General features: G+C 40.3%; 1 protein-coding gene across 1 annotated transcript in view; it reads left to right on the top strand.

The window, feature by feature from the left end:
- Window positions 1–21,661, top strand: part of PHEX (phosphate regulating endopeptidase X-linked) — a 99,823-nt gene that overhangs the window by 14,950 nt on the left and 63,212 nt on the right. The window contains exons 4-9 of the mRNA XM_071551157.1: window positions 6,711–6,797; window positions 8,394–8,620; window positions 11,791–11,859; window positions 14,035–14,151; window positions 18,485–18,568; window positions 18,872–19,017. Of these exons, the coding sequence (XP_071407258.1) occupies window positions 6,711–6,797; window positions 8,394–8,620; window positions 11,791–11,859; window positions 14,035–14,151; window positions 18,485–18,568; window positions 18,872–19,017 (730 nt within the window). The remainder of the gene's footprint in view (window positions 1–6,710; window positions 6,798–8,393; window positions 8,621–11,790; window positions 11,860–14,034; window positions 14,152–18,484; window positions 18,569–18,871; window positions 19,018–21,661) is intronic.

Genomic DNA, 21,661 nt, shown 5'->3' with positions numbered 1-21,661 from the left:
ACTAAGTTAATAACTATCCAACATGGAGCAAATATCTGCTAGTTACTGCTACCAAAGGGAGAGCATGATGTTGTGTGAGCCTTTGACAGGGTCCTACTGTGAAAGTACCTTCTGCCTGTGGCCCACTGAATGAGTAGGTCCTTGGGCTGCTTTCTGAATCTGATCCCCAAAAGAATGCATTACAAGTTGCTTTCAGTTTTAGTACTGAGCATCATCTGACCAACTCCCACTGTCACTGACATTAAAGGGACTGAAGGGCATTCACCATCTCCAAAGAATCAAGCTCTTTGAGTGTCTGGATCAGGCTGAGCAAGCTTTATACTCATAAAGGAGCAGCATTCCTATCAGTAGGACTCTGGCATGAATTAGATAAGGAAGAATTTGTGGATCACTTTCTTTATCTGCAGCCATGGATAATGGCTGTGTCTTCTTGGTCCCCAATGTCTAAGAGTGCTTTGAGATCTGTATCCTAAATGCATAGAGTGCAATTCCAGGAGTAACCATTGGATAATTTCCTATGACCTTTCTTGTGTCACAGGCAATTACATTACTTATGTAATGCAGCTCAATAGCTTGCACTGGCATAAAACATAATTCACTTTGGGGGAAAGTTTATCTTCCAAAAAAGCATCAAATCTTGAAAATGTTAGGGGGCAGAGAAGGCACTATCTCCTGTGCTTTCTGGTTCCAGTGATTAATCACTGTCACTGCTGAATTTGTCTTCACCTTCCAACTGTTGGCTCTCCTTCTGCCTTGTTCAAATGGACTGAAGACCTCTCTGGCACCCACCATTTTCTGTGATCCCATCATCCTTTCACATCTGTTGTGAGAAAAATCATGTTCCCTCAATACATGATCCTTTTATCCCTCCTATTTCTCAAGCCAGTGCACCCAAAACCCCCCAGTTGTTCTGATGTTTTTCTGCCCTCTGTCCAGCTGTCCAACATTGTTATTTCAATACAGACAGCTGAAGAACAGGTAGAGTTCCAGGCTGTCTCCAGGCTCTGTACAACAATAAGATCATCTCCTCACTTTGATACTTCTCTGCTTTAGAAGTCCAAGACCACTGTCAGTTCTAGCATTGCCCTGGGAGTTTGTGCTGAATTATTTGTCTGCCTCTAGCTTTTCACTCTTCCAGGGTTACAACTTTCCAGGAAATGGGATGTCCCTTGGGGTTCTTGAATAATTTTTGTTTTGTTTAAAGTCCGAGCATATTCCCAGTGGGATGTTTGCACATGCAGTTGTTTTTCTTCAAGATACAAAAGCATTATATTTCAGATCATTGTCAGATAGCACTGTGCAAACACTTCAGTTTGCATTTTGCACATAGAGCAAAGGTTTGTAAAAGGATAAGGACAAAAATTAGTGGGGAAAAAATGCTACTATCTTTACTAGCACTATGTATTCTCCATTTCTTGGGTTGAAAAGTGCAGAAAAACCTTGTATTTTTCTCTGTAGAATAGGAAGTAAGTTTCACAAATCACATAGTGTTTTCTGGGATTGGAGCTCAACTATTTATGTAGAAAACTTTCTGATAGCACACAGGATATATGCAATCTGCCAGTCAGGACACTGATAAATTGAATCAGTATTTCTAGTCTGAATAAATGGCATACATGTTTTTTTTCTCTGCAAATCTGGCTTTATGATCCCTTTTTCATGCCCTGCGAGTCAGAAGAGGAAAAGGTACAGGATTTCTTGGTGCCATAAATAAAATATGGTGGTTGAAAAGTGAAGCTGTGCAAGACAGTGGGCTGGAAAATCAACACAGGCTGGAAATGGAAAGTAAGATTAAAGGTAACTCTTAGCCACAGGACTATCCTTAGCAGCTTCAGAATAGTAAGCAGTTAAATAAACACACACACATGCAAAGCTTACTTGGTAATGTGCCTTGCTGTCACTTTTAACGGCAGATGATTGCTGTTTACTGGAGGGTAGTGAACCACAGGAAGCTGCCCTTTTTTAGCCCTCTTGCCCTGGAAAAGAACTATGTGAAGGCAACTCAATATAAACTCTCTCTTCCTTCCCTTCCCAGCTCCCCACCCCCAGCTGTGGCTTTTTTCTTTGACTGTGTATCTGAGCATTTCCAGTTCAGGCAAGTGAGGATCATTCCCACCTATAGAGTATTGGGGTTTTTTTTTGCTGGTGATGCTGAGTCTTTGTGTTTTGTGTAAGAGCCAGGGAGCACCGTGATGCAATCCTGCTTGACCCGAGGTGCCAGAACTAAAAGGACTTTGATTGCAATGGGAACCACCCCTTGGTAAAAGAAACTGAATGATGAAGCAATTTGCAGCCTCAGAAAGTTTAGGATATCACAAACACTTTTAGCCAGTTTCTGACTGTTCAAGTGGTCGTTACTTAATGAGATGAGTTATGTTATTACAGTGCCAAGGAGCAGAATTGCCATTACATTTTGGCACTTGTCATAACTAAGTTTTATGTGAAGGGAAACATAAATCTTGCATCTGGTCATCCTGTGCATATGGAAACATGGACAATAAGGTGCTGAGGTCAGTGACACAAGGCAAGATCTTTTTTTATCCCAAAGAGAATGACACTGGGCATAATTTCAAGGTGAAGAAAGTAAAAGAAGTAAGACAAGAAGAGCTGCTTTGTTAGAAATGCTGCTCAAACATGTACTTGGTATTTGGCCAAGGAAACATGATCCAAACTTTATGTTTGGTGCCCTAAGCTATGCTGATTCACTTTGCTTGTCCTGGTGATTTTTGGTTATGATATTCTGCTTTGAAGTGTGACAGGCTGGTGTTATAACTCAGTAGCAGCAATAAATTGTTAAGTTGTAGTTGAAGATAATAACAATTCTGTGCTTTTTCAGATGGTTGCAAATCAGTTTGGATTGTGGGATTTTTTAACCTCTGCAGCAAGATTGCTATTCTATGTCTAGCACTGGGACATTTAATTGGGAGCTGACAGATGACCTATTATTTTAAGGATTTTTTTTTATATTGTTGGAGTGATGTATGTTTCCTAGTCTGATTGCTAAAAATTTTTGTTTAAAGATAAATGTTTGGTGTCCTAAAATGGAAGGTTACTTTAGGGAATTAGAATTTTTAATTTGAAACAAGAAACTGAGGAAAAAAAAAAGAGAGAGAACAGAAAAAAGCTGCAAGAAGAACAAACATAATGTCCTTCTCAGTGCTAAGTGAGCTGCTTTAGTCAAAGTGTTGGTAGCCCTCATCTCCCTAACTAGGTCAAAGTTTAAGAAAACTATGCCTAAGAAAAGCCTTCTAGATTGAACTTCTCAGTGGATTTCTACACACAAATACAAATACACACAATTCATTAGTGAGGGAAGAGAGTAGCAGTTTAGCAAGGAAAAGCAGAGAACTAAACAGGTCGATGGGTATCTCATGAGCCCGAACATTTGATCTGTGGTGGTCTTTCTCTTCCTAACCCTTGAAAGACCTTATAGGTTTTGCTTACACATTCTTGTCCAAACAGAAAATAGCTGAAGCTATTACAATTTTTCAAGGTGGAAAGACCATCCTCCCAGACAGCTACAGTTCAGGTGAATTCTTTCAGAGGGGCTGAATTTGCTTTCTGTGTGTCACTGACTGGCATTTCCCTTAGTGTAGATGAGAGCCTGAAATCCATGTCATGTGCCAAGAGATGGAGCACTGTTCAGAGAGTGCCTCTCTATCCTGGGGGCAGTGCTGGGTGGCCCTGAGACAGGTTTATTCTACTTGTGGAGGTCCACAGGGAGCAGAGACTGAGTTGCAGCCTCCAAAATGCTGCCCTGTAGAACACAGAGTGCATCGACCCACACGATTAGATATGCTCAGTGCAGGAGTGGGTTTGCCAGAGCCTGCAGCTACAGCCAGGCTACTCACAGTACCCAATATTGCTAATTTAAAGATAGCCTGATGTGTCTACATTGATTCCAATCACAGTAGTGACTTTCTTTCCATGGATAAGCAACCTGGAGACAGACTAATTGATTACACTTATTTTTGATCAGTATTCTTCGCTTCTTGCCTTTTCTTGCTATATACTCAAGGACATGTAAAATCCATACGTATTTGTGAGCTAAATAAGAAGCAAATTTCTAAATCTTATGTTTGGATTTTATACTAGCTAATGCAGAAATCCTGTGGATGTGAGCAGTCCTCCAGGTTTAAGCTTCTAAATTTTTCTGAAAACTTGAGGTTAAGGCTGAGAAACCTTTATAGCCTAAAGAACAATCATGAATCGCATCTCCTATTTCAGTGTCCAGAGGATTCAACCATATTATTAACTTTTTCATGTTTGCTCACTGAAATTTTTGTTATTGTAACCAAGAATTGTGTGTGTTTATAAAAGAATTCTGAGCAAATTGGCAGCATCTACCCAACCTTATTCTCTGCAATAGTGCAGTGAGTGTCACTGCTTCATTCTGTCCCCTAATGAGATAGTTTAATGGGACTACACCAGGTCTGATTTTACCAGGATCTGATGTGGGTATATTTATAGAGTGGATTTTATTTTATTGACTTTCATTCTTTGTATGTCTCCTGAGCTTTACCTGGGCTTTAGCCATTGAATTTTATTAGCTTCAAAATTTCATGGCTGTACAGTTCACTGTCAAGGGCAGAAATTATTGTAATGGCTCTAGTAGGAGGGTATTTTTTAACCCTTAGTTTTATCTAGGCTTATAATTTCTTTTAAAATGCCATTTTTAAAATATGAATGGGTCTGATTATTCTACTAAGTATTGCATGCACTGAAGATATGTGCCAGTGATTGGCATTATATTGTATTTAACAAGCTAAAAAATATTAACAATTTGAGGATTTAAAGTCGAAGGTATTGGGGATCCTGTCTGGAATTGGTTTTAGGGAAAATCTTACCCATAACTAAAAGGGAATCATCTCATTAAATCTCTTAAGGATCCAAGCAAATAAGTTGGACCTGGTTTGGTTTGGTTTGGTCTGGCTTGGTTGGTTTGTAAGGAGAAAAGGGACTGAAGAGAGAGAACAAGTGGCATTTGCTTATCCCTGGTGTATTCTTTGACTAATAAGCAGTTTCATGTCTGTATTATGGTCCCATGAGTGCTTATATGAGCTCAGGCAGGAATACATGAGAGGTGCAGCATGGCTGGTTCTACAAGGTGCTGGGGAAATTCTGGGAAATAAGTGCCTTAGAATCCTATCTCAAGCAACAAACTCCTGATACTGAATGAAACAATGCAAACCCAGACTGTTCTCAGCCACATCAGTCCCACCCAACTTTTCTCTTCCATGAAGAGTCACTGGGGGAAGCCTCTGGCAAGCTGCTGGAAGGGCAGGGGCTGGAGAGTGAGCAGCTGACACACATTTGCAGGAGGGTGCTGCTTTTGGGTGGCAGCAACACCACCTCTTCAGTACTCTGCATCACCCCAGGCAGTACTGACACAGAGCAGTAACATTGCATTGCCCTCTGATTCACCTCCACGCGGGAGCGGTTTGGCTTTGCCATGGTGGGTGTTGTGAAGTTCCAGAGGTCCTTTGCTTTGGCAGGCCATTGGGGCTCTTGTGTTGCACTTTGTTCCCCCTTTTGTGTGGGGCATGCCTCTTGGGACACTGTGGTCTGTGCTGCCTATTCTCATATGAAACCCAGAGCACTGGGTGGTAGTAAGGTACAGAGAGGTCACTCCTGAAGTTTTCAAGGCTTTTTAGCTCTGGCTGAGCACAAAACAGGAGGAACTTGGCAAAACCTCCACTCTCTCCAGCAGTCCCAGTAACAATGACGTAGTGCTGTGCAGGACCTGTTTGGGTCTTACAAAAACCAGATGAGCTCCAACAGAGTTAGCCAGCCCTGTTTCTCTGCTGTACTTAAGTGTTACCCTGCTTCTCTTGGCTGTGGAAGGGTTCCTGTTGTGCTGCACCTGAGCTGATAGATCCTTTTGAAGCTAAGCTGCCTCTGCATTTAGTCATAGTATGTGTATCTGCAGCTGCGTGATGGCTGATTTACAAATTGGATAAAACAGTTCCAGGCAGCTGAGAGGGGACTGCTGAGATTCAGATGGACTTTTCATGCTCTTTCCCTTCCATAACATGATGTGAAGAATGCAAAGAATGTAGAGAGATGACAGCTTAGAAAAGCTTGTTTGGCTTTTGAGCACCAAGGACATTGACACCTATATTGTGGTGTGACTGTGAGTGTGTATATAGTGCAGCTTTACAAATAGCAGTTGGACACTTTGCATTTTGTGTCACTACCAGGACTGAGGTTTTACATGTTTGACAGACAATTGGGCAGTTCTCTGCCGCTTTCTGTCAGCAACAGCAGAGGTGACAAAAGTGAACATCAATGGTCTTGCTCTTGGGATTCTTTGATCTTCCCTGTTAGAGCCTGATTTCATAACGTACCAGCAGCAGAAGCTGAGCCACTCCAAAGAACTCCATACTCCCTGCCTTCTGTGCTCATTCACACACTCACCCCACAAATCCCTGTCCCCTCAGTTTGCTGAGAGTAGCTGGTTTTGAGGACAAGTAATAAGAAGCATCTGTTACCTGGCTTTAAATCAGTCCTATTAAAAATAAATTTATTAAAAAAGCCTTCTCTGTTGAGTATTGAAAAAGTTGCGATTATGTCTTTGCTACTGCTTAAGAAAGTACATGTGGAACCTCATCCTTATTTAAACAAATGATATGATTACAGCAAATGATGAAACAAGCAAACACTTTCTACATTTTCTACTGTATTGAAAAAATTTTTCTTTGTTTTTTCAGCATTGCTTGAAAAACCCATCAGCAAAAGACGAGACAGTGAAGCCGTACAGAAGGCCAAGATCCTTTATGCATCCTGCATGAATGAGAGTAAGTGGCTTGTTTTAAGAAGGACATATGATCCTGATGGGTCCCTTCCAACTCAGCATATTCTATGGTTCCCTGTGTTTATAAAGGCAGGGGTTTTATCTCTGCTGAGCTCTGTGAAGCTCTGAGCAGATGCACAGATTTCACTGATATGGATTCAACTGAATGCAGAGGATCTTCTACACATTACTGAAGGTGGCTATTGAGACTGAGGTACACTCAGACACAAGAATTCAGTTTTAGAGACCTCTGCTAGTCAGGAAACTGTAAAGAGATATTTATTTGTGCAAAAGAATTCTAAAACTGTGCCCACAGGGTTGTGGGATTAGTGCCTGGGGTCAGTAAAGCAGAGGATCATTCCTATGAAATTCTCATACTGATATTTTCAACATGTGTTGCTCAGCACCTTGTACATTTCTGTAAATCTATTTAATCAAAACACTTCCCCAGGGCTGGATATAGACAGCCCTGGACTCTTTATCTTTGAGTTGTGTGCTTTGAGTCAGGCAAGTTAGGGCAGGAAGCCCTTTAGGTATGTTTGCAGTGCTTTTCCTCAGCTTCTAAATGCTGCTGTAAAGTGATGTACACTAGTTTGGGACACATCACTACCCATATGTAGCTGCACAGGTGAAAGATGAGTCGGAAGTGCCCTTTGTCCTTCTGGATTGTGTGCAATTTTGGTCACTGCAATATAAGAAAAATATTAAGCTATTAAGCTATTAAGCTATTAAGCTATTAATAATATTAAAGAGCACCCAAAGGAGGGCAATAAAGATCATGAAGGGCCTTGATGGGAAGCTGTATGTGGAGTGGCACTTGGTCTGTTCAGCCTGGAAAAGAGGAGACTGAGGGAAGACCTCATTGCAGACAACAAGTTTCCCATGAGGGCAAGAGGGGTCGCAGACCCTCATCTCTTCTCTGTGCTGAATAGTGACAGTGACCTTAAGTTGTGTCAAGGGAGGTTTGGGTTGGATCTTAGGAAAAGGTTCTTTACCCAGGAAGTGGCTGGGTGCAGGAACAGTCTCCCCAGGGCAGTGGTCACAGCACCAAGCCTGACAGAGTTCAAGAAGATACCTTCAGGCACATGATGTGACTCTTGGGGATGGTCCTGTGAAGGGCTAAGGGTTGGACTCAATGATCCTTGTGGGTCTCTTTCAACTTGGGATATTCTGTGATTCTGTGATTTCCTGGACAGTTTTCTTCCAGCATGGCCCAAGACTGACTGTTAGCAATTGAGAGAGCCTGCCCTGCAGCTTTAGTGCCAAGATACTAGCCCTCTAGCTTTGATTATGTCTCAGCCCACAGAAACAGTGAAGTTTCTGTGCAGGTTTCTAAGTGAGAAATTGTTTTATGTTTACTGAATTACAGCCTTTGCCTTTTCTGAAAGATACTGATTTGCTTCTCTTATTCTCGATATAGATAAAATGGGTTGTACTCCTGTGCTGCTGTGCTCACAGGCAGAGCAGAGGCTTTGGGTTTCAGCTATTGTGTTTTGTCTTCCCTAGAAATCAACTGATGCCATTAAATCTTTGTCTTGTGTGGCTGCTGCTGCATTTGAATTGTCTAGAATATAATTGTTGTCACACTTTGGCATTTCAGATAAAATTGAAAAAGCTGATGTGAAGCCTCTGTTAAGTATATTGAAACATTCACCATTCCGCTGGCCTGTGTTGGAATCCAACATTGGACCTGAAGGACTGTGGTCAGAAAGGAGGTTTAGCTTAGTCCAAGCCTTGGCAACTCTTCGTGGTCAATACAGTAACTCTGTCTTCATCCGTCTGTATGTGGCTGCTGATGACAAAATCTCCAATCGGTATATCCTGAAGGTACAATATATCATAAGTTACTTTGCATGCTATTTTATGGTCTTCTTTTAAAAAAAAACATGTTTATACTTTGTTATTATCTACCAACGTACAGATACTCAGATAGGTGCCAATTTATAAGAATGTACCCTACATAGGAATGTACAATACATAGGAATGCCACCAGCAACCAAGTGCTACAGGAAAATATTGCTGTTAATGTTGTCTTCTTCTTTCAAATGGCAGGGAAAAAAATATTCGCAGTAGACCAATGTCCAGAGTCTATGTGTATGAGAACAGGAGGTCAATATCCAGTCCTGGGCATGTTTTGGGTGCTGTTATGACTCATTAGTTGCAGGAAGAATGTATTTTTTGTCTATGAAGATGAAGAATGGTGCCTTAATAGCAGATATTCTGAACTTGAGCTGTTTTTCGTAAGATGGAAACTCATAATTTGCTGCTTACACAACACAGATGTATCCCAAGAACTTTTAAATCTAAAATACAGAATGTACCTTTTTCCTGAAGTGCTAATGCCTTTAGACCAAAGCATTACCAGTTTGTTAACAGTGCATGACATTACACAACAGTTTAGTGAGAAAAAGACCCAAGGAATGTTGCCTCCCTGTAGTCTGACAAAATTCCACAGAAAACGGTATTACTGTGAGATGTCACCATGGCAAGTCTGAGTGCCTGGGCCAAATGCATTGCTGTTTAAGAACTACAGACAAGTAGCCACAGTAGATCAGTCCTCTGCTGCTACGAGAAAATCGTTTATGACAGCCAGAGAGAAGGAACAAGTAAGAAAGTTTTGGTGCCATTCATCACAGCAAAATAGAACCTATGATCCTTAGTTTGCTGGCATTCTGGCTAGCTGCAGGAATGTAGCCAAGGATACACTGTGTTTAGGGTTCAAACAACAGTTAACTGTGGTGGTACTGAAGTGGATGTCAGTTCTGAGTCAGTTCTTCAAAATCTCTCTTGACTGAGGCATTTAACCGGAAAGTTGAAGGGTAACTTTTCCCCATCTCTAGGACATTTTCCTGGATAGTCAACAGCAGATTAACAGTTTGCTGTATTAAAGATGTCATTCTGCTAAGATGCCTTCCAGATTCTGTCAGCTTTTCTTTGGCTGAAGACTTAAAAGAACTGAAGCAGTAGAATCAGAGAGTTGTTTAGTTAGGTATTTCCTGTCATAATATTTCAGTCCAGCTCACCTGTCAGCAAAGGACTGGGTAGGACTATCCTTGCTGCTCATCTCTTGGAAATGAATTATAACTATCACTACCTTCACTCAGTGCACTTAGTGGTGCCTAAGAATTAAGTATTTGAATTACTGGAGCACTACATGCCATGAATAGTGTATTATTTGGTAGGGTATTCTGTTGTTAATTTGATTAAGATCTTGATCCGCAGATTTCATCAGCCAGTATTCTACTTTATCTGTGTTTTAACAAATTCCCCACGGTGTAGATGTACCACAGAGTATTTCAATCTACTTGTGTGAATGGCTTTATTGCAAAATTCTTTTTGTTCAGCCTTGCAAAATCACCAATGTATCATAAAAAAATAGAAACTCCAAATAAAACTTTGTTCAGCATTCAACATGATCTTTTTTTTTTTCTTGAGAACTAAAGAAGTTGGTTAACTTTTTTGTTTATTTCTCATCTTTGTGCTGTCTTGAATGAACATTTAATGTAACAGTCACATAACTGAAACACACCAAATACTCTGAAGTTAACTATTGCCAATACACACATACAAAAGCATCAAAGCGTACTCTTTTTACTTCAATATGCTCAGAAAAGGAGATACTGTTTTTCAAAGAATCAGATTTGCACTGAGCATTACAGTTACTCTCCTTTTTGAGGATGATTTATTTGATTTTGGTATATTTTAAAGGTTGTGAACTTCAGGTAGTCAAGCAAAAGATTACATTTATTTATTAATTTTAGATTCTAAGATATATTTGTCTATTTGGAACATTTTTATAGTTGTTGAAAATGTGAAATGTAAATGGTTTAACCTAAAATATTTAGATTAAAAGAGGCACATGTGAAATTGTATGAATAAATACAATCTCTCTTTACTAGATTTATCTTTTAAAAACAATTACAGCATCAAAGTAATATTTTTAAAACATCAAACCCGTTGTTTCTGCCCCGATCAGCATCTTATAAGAGTTTGAAAGCTGATTGAATGATGTTTTCAGCTTTGACTTCCATAGCCTAACCTAATTTCATTACATTGAAAAGTTCTGGGAAATCTCAGTTCCCAGGAACAATTATAAAATATATGCTGTGTTGTGAGTTTTGCCTGGTTAGGAATTTGAAGCAGTATGCAAATATTCCCATGTAGATACTTCACTCAAAACACTAAATGCAGATCTTGAACTTTCAGGTCTGGTTTAGAAATTACCTTGAGGACCTAATTCCAAAATTAGGGTGACTGTAGACCAGCAAATTACATCCATGTTTAGATCAAAAGCATAAGTGAAAATCAAAGATCCGTCTGGACCTACCAGACACCTTTAGGTAATGTACTAGGGAGATAACAATATCCTGGGCATGCCTGCAATCCTGGCTGGCATCCAGCTGTTCCAGTACATCGGTTCTAAAAGCTAAATACAGCACCCAGTGCTGGGCTGGGGCAAAGCTCAGAAGTCTAATTTCAGTTTCAGTCAAGAAAGGCTAACAATACCTTCCAGATACACAGCAGCTAACATACTCCAGCACCTCATGGACATTTGGTCTATGCACTAGACTGGTGTGTCCCAAAGCTGACTCTTGTGCTCCTGAAATATGCATAGGATGAACGGTCATCAACACCAACTGTTTGATCCTGTAAACCCTGTCCTATTGCACTACCTAATGCTAATGAAGCCATAACCTCCTGCATCACATAGGGGATTCTTTTCTGTAGGTGGCTTAGATATTGCAGGGGCATCAGAGGCTCCCCAGATCACAGTAATGTGACTTAGTTAATATCTGTCAGGACAGCATAACATTTTTCTGTTATTTTGAATTCCTGGGGAAGTCAGGCTGGTGCAGAGTATTGTGTGTATTACATATTTGCACACATCCACCATAACTGCGGGAAAAACATGAACTCCTCCAAGGTTGCTTATCAATTTACCTTTGATATCTGATTAATCTTATCTATTAAATGTTGCTTATTGTTATTTTTAACAGCTTGACCAAGCAAGCCTCTCTCTGGCATCTCGAGAAGATTACCTAGAAAACACCACAGAAGCCAAATCTGTAAGTATCATCAACTGGAAATTAGAGTGACCATTTTCCCCTCAGCTTTTTTTCAGTGTTGGTTTTGTTTTGTTGAGCTCCAAACTGAGAAAGGGCTGTGCATTGTTTGGATTTGGATTTTTTGGGGTATCTTCTATCACAAGACACCACTACTACCACAAATACTTTTGTAAAGTTACCCGATGGAAGATTTTTGTTAGATTTGGAATCCCCTTGTTTTTCTTCCTCCTTGGAAGTGGCCTCTGAAGTTAATCCTGTTCAACTCATCTGCTGAAATAGGATTTACCTCTGGAGTAAACTATTAGTGACTAGCCTCCAACCAGACATTGAGCTGCTGATCACAACCCTCTGAATCCGGTCACTCAGCTCATTTTCAATCCACTTCACTGTGCACTTCCCTACCCTGTACTTTTTTAACTTGGTGATCAACCACAAGTGCTCATCCACAAGATATTAATGTAATTGTAGAAGATTATCAGGCTGGTTAAGTATGATTTCCCCTTCATAAATTCATGCTTCCTCCTCCTGGTAGCCTTATCCTTTATATCTTTGGAAATAGTTTCCAGGAGGATTTTCTACATCACCTTCTCAGAGACTCATATGAGCCTGAGCAGTCTGTAGTTCTATGGATCTTCCCTTTTGCATTCCTTGAAATAGGGATTATACTTGTTCTCTTCCACCCTTTTGGAACCTCTCCCAATAGGTATGACCTTCCAAATACTGTCCAATGTGAACTTGCAGTGGTATCAGACAGCTTCCTCAGCACTCATCAGTACAATCTATCAGATCCCCAGGATTTACTTGTGTCCACTTTGTTTCCTAATCCGGTCCTCTTCCCCTGAGTCTGGGTCCTCCTTGCTCTAGGCTTTCCCTCTCGTCTCAGGGACCTGGGACTCCTGAAAGTCATTCTTAGCAGTAAAGATTAGTGCAAAGCTGGCATTGAGTATCTTGGTCATTTCAGTGTAATTTGGCACCCTGCTCCATTTAGCAGTAGATCCACAATCTCCCTCATCTTCCTTTTGCTGTTAGAGAGTTTTTTTCCCATTTATCTTCACATTCCTTGGCAGACTGAACTGCAGGTTGGCCTTGGCTTTCCTAACCATAACCCTGCAAGACTTGTCAGCAGCTCCTGATATGCAGCTTAGTTTCTTGCTGCATTTCTGTGAACAGCAGCTTTGAAATAATGATGTTTATCAAAGGCTTTGGTGTATCAATATTTGACTATAACAGCAGCACCTTTTTCCCCCTCACTCAATGAAGACCTGTGGGCAGTATCTGGCATATGCAATCCAAAACTCAAAGAAAACTATCTCTGGGATTATCATGGAGGACAAATCATTGCTACTGATTTTTTATAGTTTTGCTTCCCTTTTGAGTTCCCTGAGAAGTTAATAAGTTTTTTAGCTATCTCTGTCAGACTAGATGATGCCAGGATAGAGAGAATGGTAGCTGCTAAAAGATTAAAAGTGGAAATGTGTTGGGATATTTTTCTGCTGCTCTTGGGCATTAGACTAGTAGGAGTTGATGAGGAGCAATCTGTTCCCTCCAAAATCCGAAAGATTATGCTGCAAGGCAAAGCAGCACAGAAATCACTACAGTGTCATTACATGCAGTGTATTTTGCTAAAGTTTGTGTACACACAGAGACTAAAATGTGCTTTATTAGGATGCCCAGGGAGAGCAGAGAAAAGCACTGTAGCAGATACATGTGTGTCAGTGTGTGGCAGGTACAGAGGAGAGAGCTCAATAGAGCATACCTTTATCTCCCTATCTTCTTAGTCACTAAACTTGCACTTATATACAAGTACTTCTGCTGTCCTATGATGATTACTTTATGAGCTGACCTAAAATACTGGTGTACACTCATACACATTGTCTAGTCCATTTGTAAGAGCTGAAAGTTTTAGTCTAATCCAGAAGTATGTTTTGAATTTCCTGAGATTTTAACTCCATGAACCACAGCAGATATCTCTGTTTGCCATGCACAATATTTTTACAGTGTTATTTCTCCTTTCTAACTTGCTAACAGCAGGCATTCAAGGTAAGGAAAGCACAACGTTGGTTGCTAAAGCATGAAAGTATTATACTCCTTGCTATGGCTGGGCATTTGTGGTCTGCTTCAGCTCTGCTCAAGAGCAACTCCAGTAGCCACATCACTCTTTTTGTTTCTTTACAGTACCGAGATGCCTTCTTGCAGTTCATGGTTGATACAGCAGTGCTTCTGGGTGCAAATGCCTCACGAGCTGAATCTGATATGAAATCAGTTCTAAGACTGGAAGTTAAAATAGCAGAGGTTGGTAACATAAATGCAATCTTTTTTCAAAATGAAATCCATTATATCAACAGTGTTCACAGTAGTGCTTTTTAGAAGTCAAAGGAAAGGAGCAGATCCTGATGAAGAAAGGTTTAATAATATTTCTTCATTAATTTTTTGTTAAATTGATTATTTTACTCTCAGGGGAAGAAACCTTACCCAAATATTCTTGATCTTTTAAGTTTCAATGTCATCCAGGTTCACTAGAGATAAGCCTGGGGGTGGCACGGCAATATTTAAGGGACAGTGTGCTAGCGAGGTCCTTTGGTCTGCCATCTCAGTGGAAGTAAGGGATAGAGATCCATATGGCAGCAAAGATGTAGGGGTTATTGATATGTTAAAATCTTGGGAAGCACAATTGGTCCCACAGGAATTAGGACTTCCTCTCCCAAAAAGGTGATGGGACCAGTATCCCAATAAAGTGCAACTACAGCAATGCACTGGTACCCATTGTGCAGCTGGAAAACTATGATATAGCTGCAGTCATGGAAACATGATGGCTTGAGTGGAATTTAGCAAGTGCGATGACCATGTACAAGAACGGTCTGGGGAGCTACAGGCCTGTCAGCCTGACAGTGCTCTAAAACATTATTGAGTAGATCATCTCTGGTGCCATCATGCAGCATGTTCAGGATAATCAACTGACCAGGCACAGTCACCATGGGCTTATGAAAAGCAGGTCCTGCTTGAGTAACCTGATCTGCTTCTATGGCAAAGTGACCCACTATGTGGATGAGGGAAAGGCTGTGGATGTTGTCTGCTTGGACTTCAGTAAAGCCTTCAACACCATTTCCCTCAGCATTCTCCATGAGGGACTGGCTACTCGGGAGCAATCTTTGCTGGGTGTAAAGCTGGCTGGATGGCTGGACTCAGAGAGTGGTGATAAATGGAGTTACATCCAGCTGGAGGCCAATCACAAATGGTGTTCCCGAGAACTGAATTTTCGGGCCAGTCCTGTTTAATATCTTTATCAATGATCTGGATGAGGGAACTGAGGGCACCCTCAGTCAGTTTGCAGACTACACCAAGTTGGGTATCTGTGTTGATCTGCTAGAGGGTCAAAGATTCCACAGAGGGATCTGTTCAGGCTGGATCAAAGGGCCAAGGGCAGTTGTGTGAGTTTCAATGAGGCCAAGTGCCAAGTCCCCCACTTGGATCAAAACAACCCCATGCAACACTCCAGGCATGGGGAAGAGTGACTTGGAAGCTGCCTGGTGGAAAAGGACCTGAGGGTGCTGATTGATGAATGTGAGCCAGCATGTGCCCAGGTGGTCAAGAAGGCCAGTGGAATCCTGACCCGTATCAGAAACAGTGTGACCAGCAAGACCAGGACAGTGATTGTCTCCTGTACTCAGCACTGGTGAGGCCACACCACAAATCCTGTGTTCAGTTTTGTGCTTCTCATCCCAAGAAGGACATTGAGGTGCTCTGGATCACAAGTCTTATGAGGAGCAGCTGAGGGATCTGAGGTTTTTTAGCATGGAGAAAAGGAGGCTCACAGGAGACCTTATCACTCTCAGTAAGTACCTGGAAGAAAGTTGTAGTGAGGTGGGGACTGCTCTCTTCTTCCAAGTAACAAGCAATAGGACAAGAAGAATTTGCCTCAGATTGTGTCAGGGTAGATTTAGATTGGATATTAGGAAAACATTGTAATAACCTGCCCAGAAAAGTGATTAAGTCTCCACCCCTAGATGTATTTCAAAGACGTGTTGATGTGGCTCTTAAGGACATGATTTAGTGGTGGATTTGGCAGTGATGTGTTAATGGTTGGACTCAATGACCTTACATGTCTTTTCCAACCTAAGGGATTCTATGATACTATAATTTTGAAGCTGGATAGAATTTGAATTCCTGGTGTGCACTCATGTTGAGAGTATATTACCCTGTTGTTCAAGAAGCAGACTGGGCTGATTCTCTGTAGAACAGTCTAAAAGCAGTGCAAGACTGAAGTGGGATATGGGAGATGATAGTGAGAGGGTGGTGTTTACAGTAGCAGCACACTTAGGTGCTTTCATGGGCTACTCTGGCAGAGTGGATGAGAAACTCCATGAGTTTTAGTTTACGGGGACCAACTGAATTTAGTAAAGGGAGGTGTATTTAAATCTGGTACTTGATTGTAATATTTACTTGGAGACATTTTTGCCCTCTTGTGGAGTTTAATTTATGTGTTGGGATTGTTACAGGTTGAAGGAACGTTTTTACTTCTCTGTATCCCTGTTTCAGTATGGCTACTACAGGAATCCTACCACTGGGAACTGCAAGTCCACTGTCATTTCAACCCCTTCTAAAGCCAGAGAGGAGTTAGCCTCAGTGTTGGGAAACCAGCAAGGTTTAGGGCTACAAACTTGACCCTGGTTTGCAGAACTGCCAGCTGAGCTGAGTATTCCTTCATTTTGGCATGGAAAGAGGTTATTCCCTTTGAAATGCCCATCTCCTGTTAACAGAGAAACCTACTGGCCAGGACAGGTGATGCAATGGATGACCTTCTGCTGTTGCAGTCTACAGGAGGAAAGGCAGTGATGCATCTTAGTGATGTGTTTGTACAGAAGTGAGGGTCTTCCACAATAGAGGTAAATCAGTGTTTCCATCTTTTCTGCTGAGAGGGATGGAATTTTGTGAAACCTCTAAATAAAGTCCAATCTTCAGCTTCAGTTACTTAGTGTGGTTGAACTAACAAGCAAATACTTCATGGTGACCCAGTAGACTTGAAAAACAGTAAATGTTTCTTCTCTTTATCAGTGATGTGATTAGAAGATGCATTCCTAGCTCTGGTAGCTCTAATGCTTTACTTAACAAATGTCTTAACTGAGCATTAATCCACAAAGTATGTAGGTGAAGTCACCATATAAGATGACGTGGATCATGTAACAACCCTCAGGATCATTAATGCACATCATTATGTGACAAGCCATACTTGCTCACAGTTTCTTTTAGTATGAATAATCCTCCTAATATTTGTCCTAATATTAGGCATGAGCTCAGGGATATGGATTATTGCATAATCCCTAATGGCACAATGATATAAACTGTGATTCAAAGCAAGTAGTCCTATTTGTCACTTAAGGTTTTATTACATCCTGTACTCCCCTGCATTTGCTTTAAGTAAACATATATAATGGAGAACTTGTATGCTCAGAAAAAGTCAGCAAGAATACTTTGGATATAGGAAGGAGTGGCATGCTTTAAGAGAACTTATTGTGTACAAGGAAGATTTTTATTAGGATTGAATGACGAGAAAGAGGGAAAGTTTTGAGAGGAAGAGAGTAAATGTGTTCAAGAAGAGTTTAAAGATTTGTCAGATAAGTGAAATGTGCAGAAAGGGAGAAGAAAGTAGGTTTTTATTTTCCTGTCTGGCTTGAGCAATGGTAAAACCACAGACACTTACTGAAGAATTGTGGTTGGAGGGCTGCCAGCTGTCTGGTTAGTCTGGCATCAATCTCTGTCCTCTTTAAACTGCAGAGTGTACAGCCTGTTGCATAGGATTTACCTTAGAGTGGGGCTGGAATTGCCCTTGGGAATTTTTGTTTCTCTTGAGCACTGAGAAAAATTTGAGCTATGTCTTGTACTTAGTTTGTTTTTCTATTGTGTACCATAGAACCATCTCAGAGTCTGAGTGTCCCTCTTGTCAGTTATAAAAGGACTTGCTTTATGTTTAGGATTTCTTTTTCTGTGTCCTTGGACTCTGACACTACAGAGGAACTTGAGATCTGGCTCCTCTTGTCACCCAGATGAAAGGCCTAGTTGGGGAATGCTTTGTGTCTGGCCTATATACCTGAGTTTCCTGCTATGGAAATCAAAATGGTGGGGTGAAATGAGGAGAAACTTGTGTGCATCTGGCTCTTCCCTCAGGTGGAGTAAGGCCATATCAAGGACATATTCGAATCCAAGAAATGAGCTGCACTTCCAGTGTGCCAATCTCAGGTTTGACCCTTAAAACCATGTAGTTTGGAGCTGGCTTCTACCTGATATGATGGGATGAATAAGTATTATTGGTCTAAGTGTACTTTTATATTTTATGAATTAACATGTCTTTCCTTGGTATAATCAGAGCTGAAATTAGTCTAATATGTTCAAAGATGACATGTACCTCATTAAATTCCCCAGTAATGAGTTTGACCTAATATGAATTATGTTCCATCTCTTCCAGTTAAATGTTATCCTTAGAAAGGGAAGTTAATGCCATAAATGCTTGGAAAACAGGTGGTGAAATTTTTCTGCACTGGGATTATGATGGACAGTAACGACATAAGAGCAGGTCCCTGCAAAGTAATCCTTGTTTTGATGGTTTTCTGTGTTTCTTTCTCTTCCTCAGATCATGATTCCATATGAAAATCGAACAAGTGAGGTGATGTACAATAAAATGAATATATCAGAGCTTAGTGCCATGATTCCACAGGTTGGTTGGGGTTAATTGCAAAAATATTCTTTCACTATCTGACCTATATAATTAAAATTGCCTTTAGTGTGCAGAGCAACGTGTTAAAGGAATGTCATTAGGAATGTGTGTGCTCATTACTATGTATGTTCTTTTAAATAAAATTATGACTTACTAAGGATTGAAAACATATGTAATGACAAAGAGCAATCATTTCTAAATTTTTCATAAATAAAGCTTTGAAACCATTAGTTTTAAAGGTGCAATTTATAATTAATCTCTCTTCATAATCTGATTTAACCAGCCTTCTCTTTGTCATTGCAGTTTGACTGGCTGGGATACATCAAGAAGGTGATTGACACCAAACTCTATCCTGAGCTTAAAGATATAGGTCCTTCAGAAAATGTGATTGTCCGTGTGCCCCAGTACTTCAAAGATTTATTCAGGATACTAGAAAATGAAAGGAAAAAGTAAGGATCCTATGATGATTTCACCCACATTTACAAGGGTACATCAAATCCTATAATTTTTCAGAAGTTTCAGATATTCTTGAAATCAAGTCTGTAGAAAAATGGTCTGTTTGGTTTTGTCTGAATGAGGATACAGATATTACCTTGTATGTAGCAAGAAAATTTGCAGTTTCAACACGTTCTATGGAAAATACAGATTGCAGTAAGGCTGCATTTTCCAGATGCATTCAGAATCTCCTATTTGTATAGGGTCTTGTGTCTTGTGAGATGATTTACATCTGCAGAACATAATTGTAAAATGCAAGGAGTTCGAATTAAACATAGTAGATGTACTTTGCACAGGGAAGCAAGACAGCTTTGGGTAGTGATGAAAAAGCAACATCCCATTTGAAACATCATTATTGATGACATCTAAGGAATTTCTGTGATTGTTTGTTCTCTGCTGAGGCACGTTGCTGAACTTTTAAAAAATTATTATTAAGCTGCTGTTTTTAAATATCAGTCTTTTCTGATTGTACAATATGGCCACAACTAAATGTACATTTCAGGAAAAAAAGACTTATTCAGAAGAATTACTCTTTTATTGTTGCTCTGTGTCTCTAGTGATGGAATGCTTACATTAATTCACAGTACCTGAAAAAAACAGCACACAGCTCAAATAATAAGAAAAATTAAAATTACTGATCTGCTTACTGATCATCAAATATCCTTTCTTTATATAATTCAGACAAGTATCATCAGTGCACCACCAATCTTAATTTACTGAAGAAAGTATTTTAAATTATTTGGGCCGTCCCTGCTTTCTATCTCAATGTTAGTTACATCAGTGGGGATAAAGCAGTGATTGAGAGGATGCACATCTAGCAAGACAACAGAGTTATTCCCTATATACAAATACACTTACATACCAGTATATTCTCTAACTACAGAGTAAATACTTGGAGACTTGTTCCAGTCATTCCTTATTCATGGAAAATTTGAGCATTCAAGGGAAATTAAGCCATCCTGTATGTCATGGCAGAAGGAGGCTGGAGGAATGACCAGAAAAAATTGCAATGCCTGTTTTCAGCAAAGCCTGAGACAGCTTTCTGGCCCCACAGGCTGGGAGAAGGGGATGGACAAAAGCAATCTCTCATTCCACTATATTCACACTGCATATGTTAAAGTTGATAATAGCTTAGACATTCTCCACCCAGTCTTACCCTAAGAAATTTGCCTCATAAAATGTTAGAAATGGCAAATAGTGCTGAACTCAACCCAAGCAGGCTTCAAATTCTTGTGTGTAAAATGCATCCCAGCAGCCCTTGCACAATAACAAAGATCATGTTTATCTGTTAGGTGATAATGTTCATTATTTCAAATGTCAGAGTGTGCTCCAGAAGTAACCTTGTTATCTGGCCTGAGAAAGTCAGGAAATCATCTTAATGTGAACTCCTAACAATGAGGTCTCAATATTTCCCTGTAGGGTGAACTCTGAAAGTTTAACAAGAATATTGTCTTTTAGGTAATCGCATTTGTCATTCTCCATATGATATTTTAAAGGTTAAGTAAATGTAAAAACCAAGGAATTTTATTTGTCACTGTAAGTATCGATACCAATCAAATTCCTAGTAAATCCTTAGGTTTGTTTCAGTGTTTAGAATGTGAATTAACTTCTCATCATTTCAGGAGATGCGGTGTCATTAGGAAAAGCAGGTGCTCTCACAATGTTCATGTTCTTTTCAGTTACAAATCTATCCCTAAATTATACTTTTATTTCAATGCCTTGTGTGTCCTCTTCCCAGATGAGCACTCTGCTAGCATGGGTACAATTCAAAATGTCACAAAAAGATGGTTCATGCCCCAGTGATCTGATAAAGTACTCTGTGGAGTTTGTTTCAGGTGAAGGAAGGAATGGAGTGAAAATTAAGTCTGTCTACAGAGGCAGTTCTCTACCTTGAAGATAGCAAGTCCTATGGACTCAAAATCATTTTATTTAAAATTTTTCCCTCAGAGAACCTGCTGAGCAACCTTGAATCATTAAATCATTCACATGGCAATATTATTAGGAAGTAGCACCTTGGTATTTTGCAGAATGAATTTAGTAGAATTTTTCCTTGACTGCACATAACCAAGTTACTGTGTGGAGTTGAAATAGGTGCCCCAGTGCGGTTCAGAGGTCTGTCTCAAGTTCCCAACCCAGAGCACTGCTTGGCTCTCTGTAACAGGCTGCCCAAGAAGCTGAGCAACGAGTCTGCAGGAGTTTCTGTCAGCTCTGGGGTAGCTAACCTGTCATGTCAGGTGTTCAATACTGAAGGAAGTCACACCTTCTTCATAAGAAGTCTTCAGGGATTCCTTCAATTTTTTTGTGTACCAAGTAATTTTTAGTGGGGTTTATCTCTATTACAGGAAGAAGAGGTGTGTAGCTGTACTATAAATGAGCAGTGTCAGAGCTCCAGTACAGCTGTGCCATGGGAGGGGGGAAACAAAGCTGTGGTGGCACCAATTAGGAGCTCCTTATATCCCTTCCCTATTTCCTGTGTGCTGGTGCTTTGTGTGAGCCATAAATAAGATACTGTAAATTATGTCCTTTTTGGAAATGTTTGCAGCTGCTGAAAGAAACAGCTTTATTGTTCTCACAGATATCAGGATGGATAACTATTTT

Source organism: Pithys albifrons, chromosome 1, assembly GCF_047495875.1.
Source record: "Pithys albifrons albifrons isolate INPA30051 chromosome 1, PitAlb_v1, whole genome shotgun sequence".
Classification (NCBI taxonomy): domain Eukaryota; kingdom Metazoa; phylum Chordata; class Aves; order Passeriformes; family Thamnophilidae; genus Pithys; species Pithys albifrons.
The sequence above is the reverse complement of the archived record's forward strand: the minus strand, read 5'-3'. Positions and strand labels throughout refer to the sequence as shown.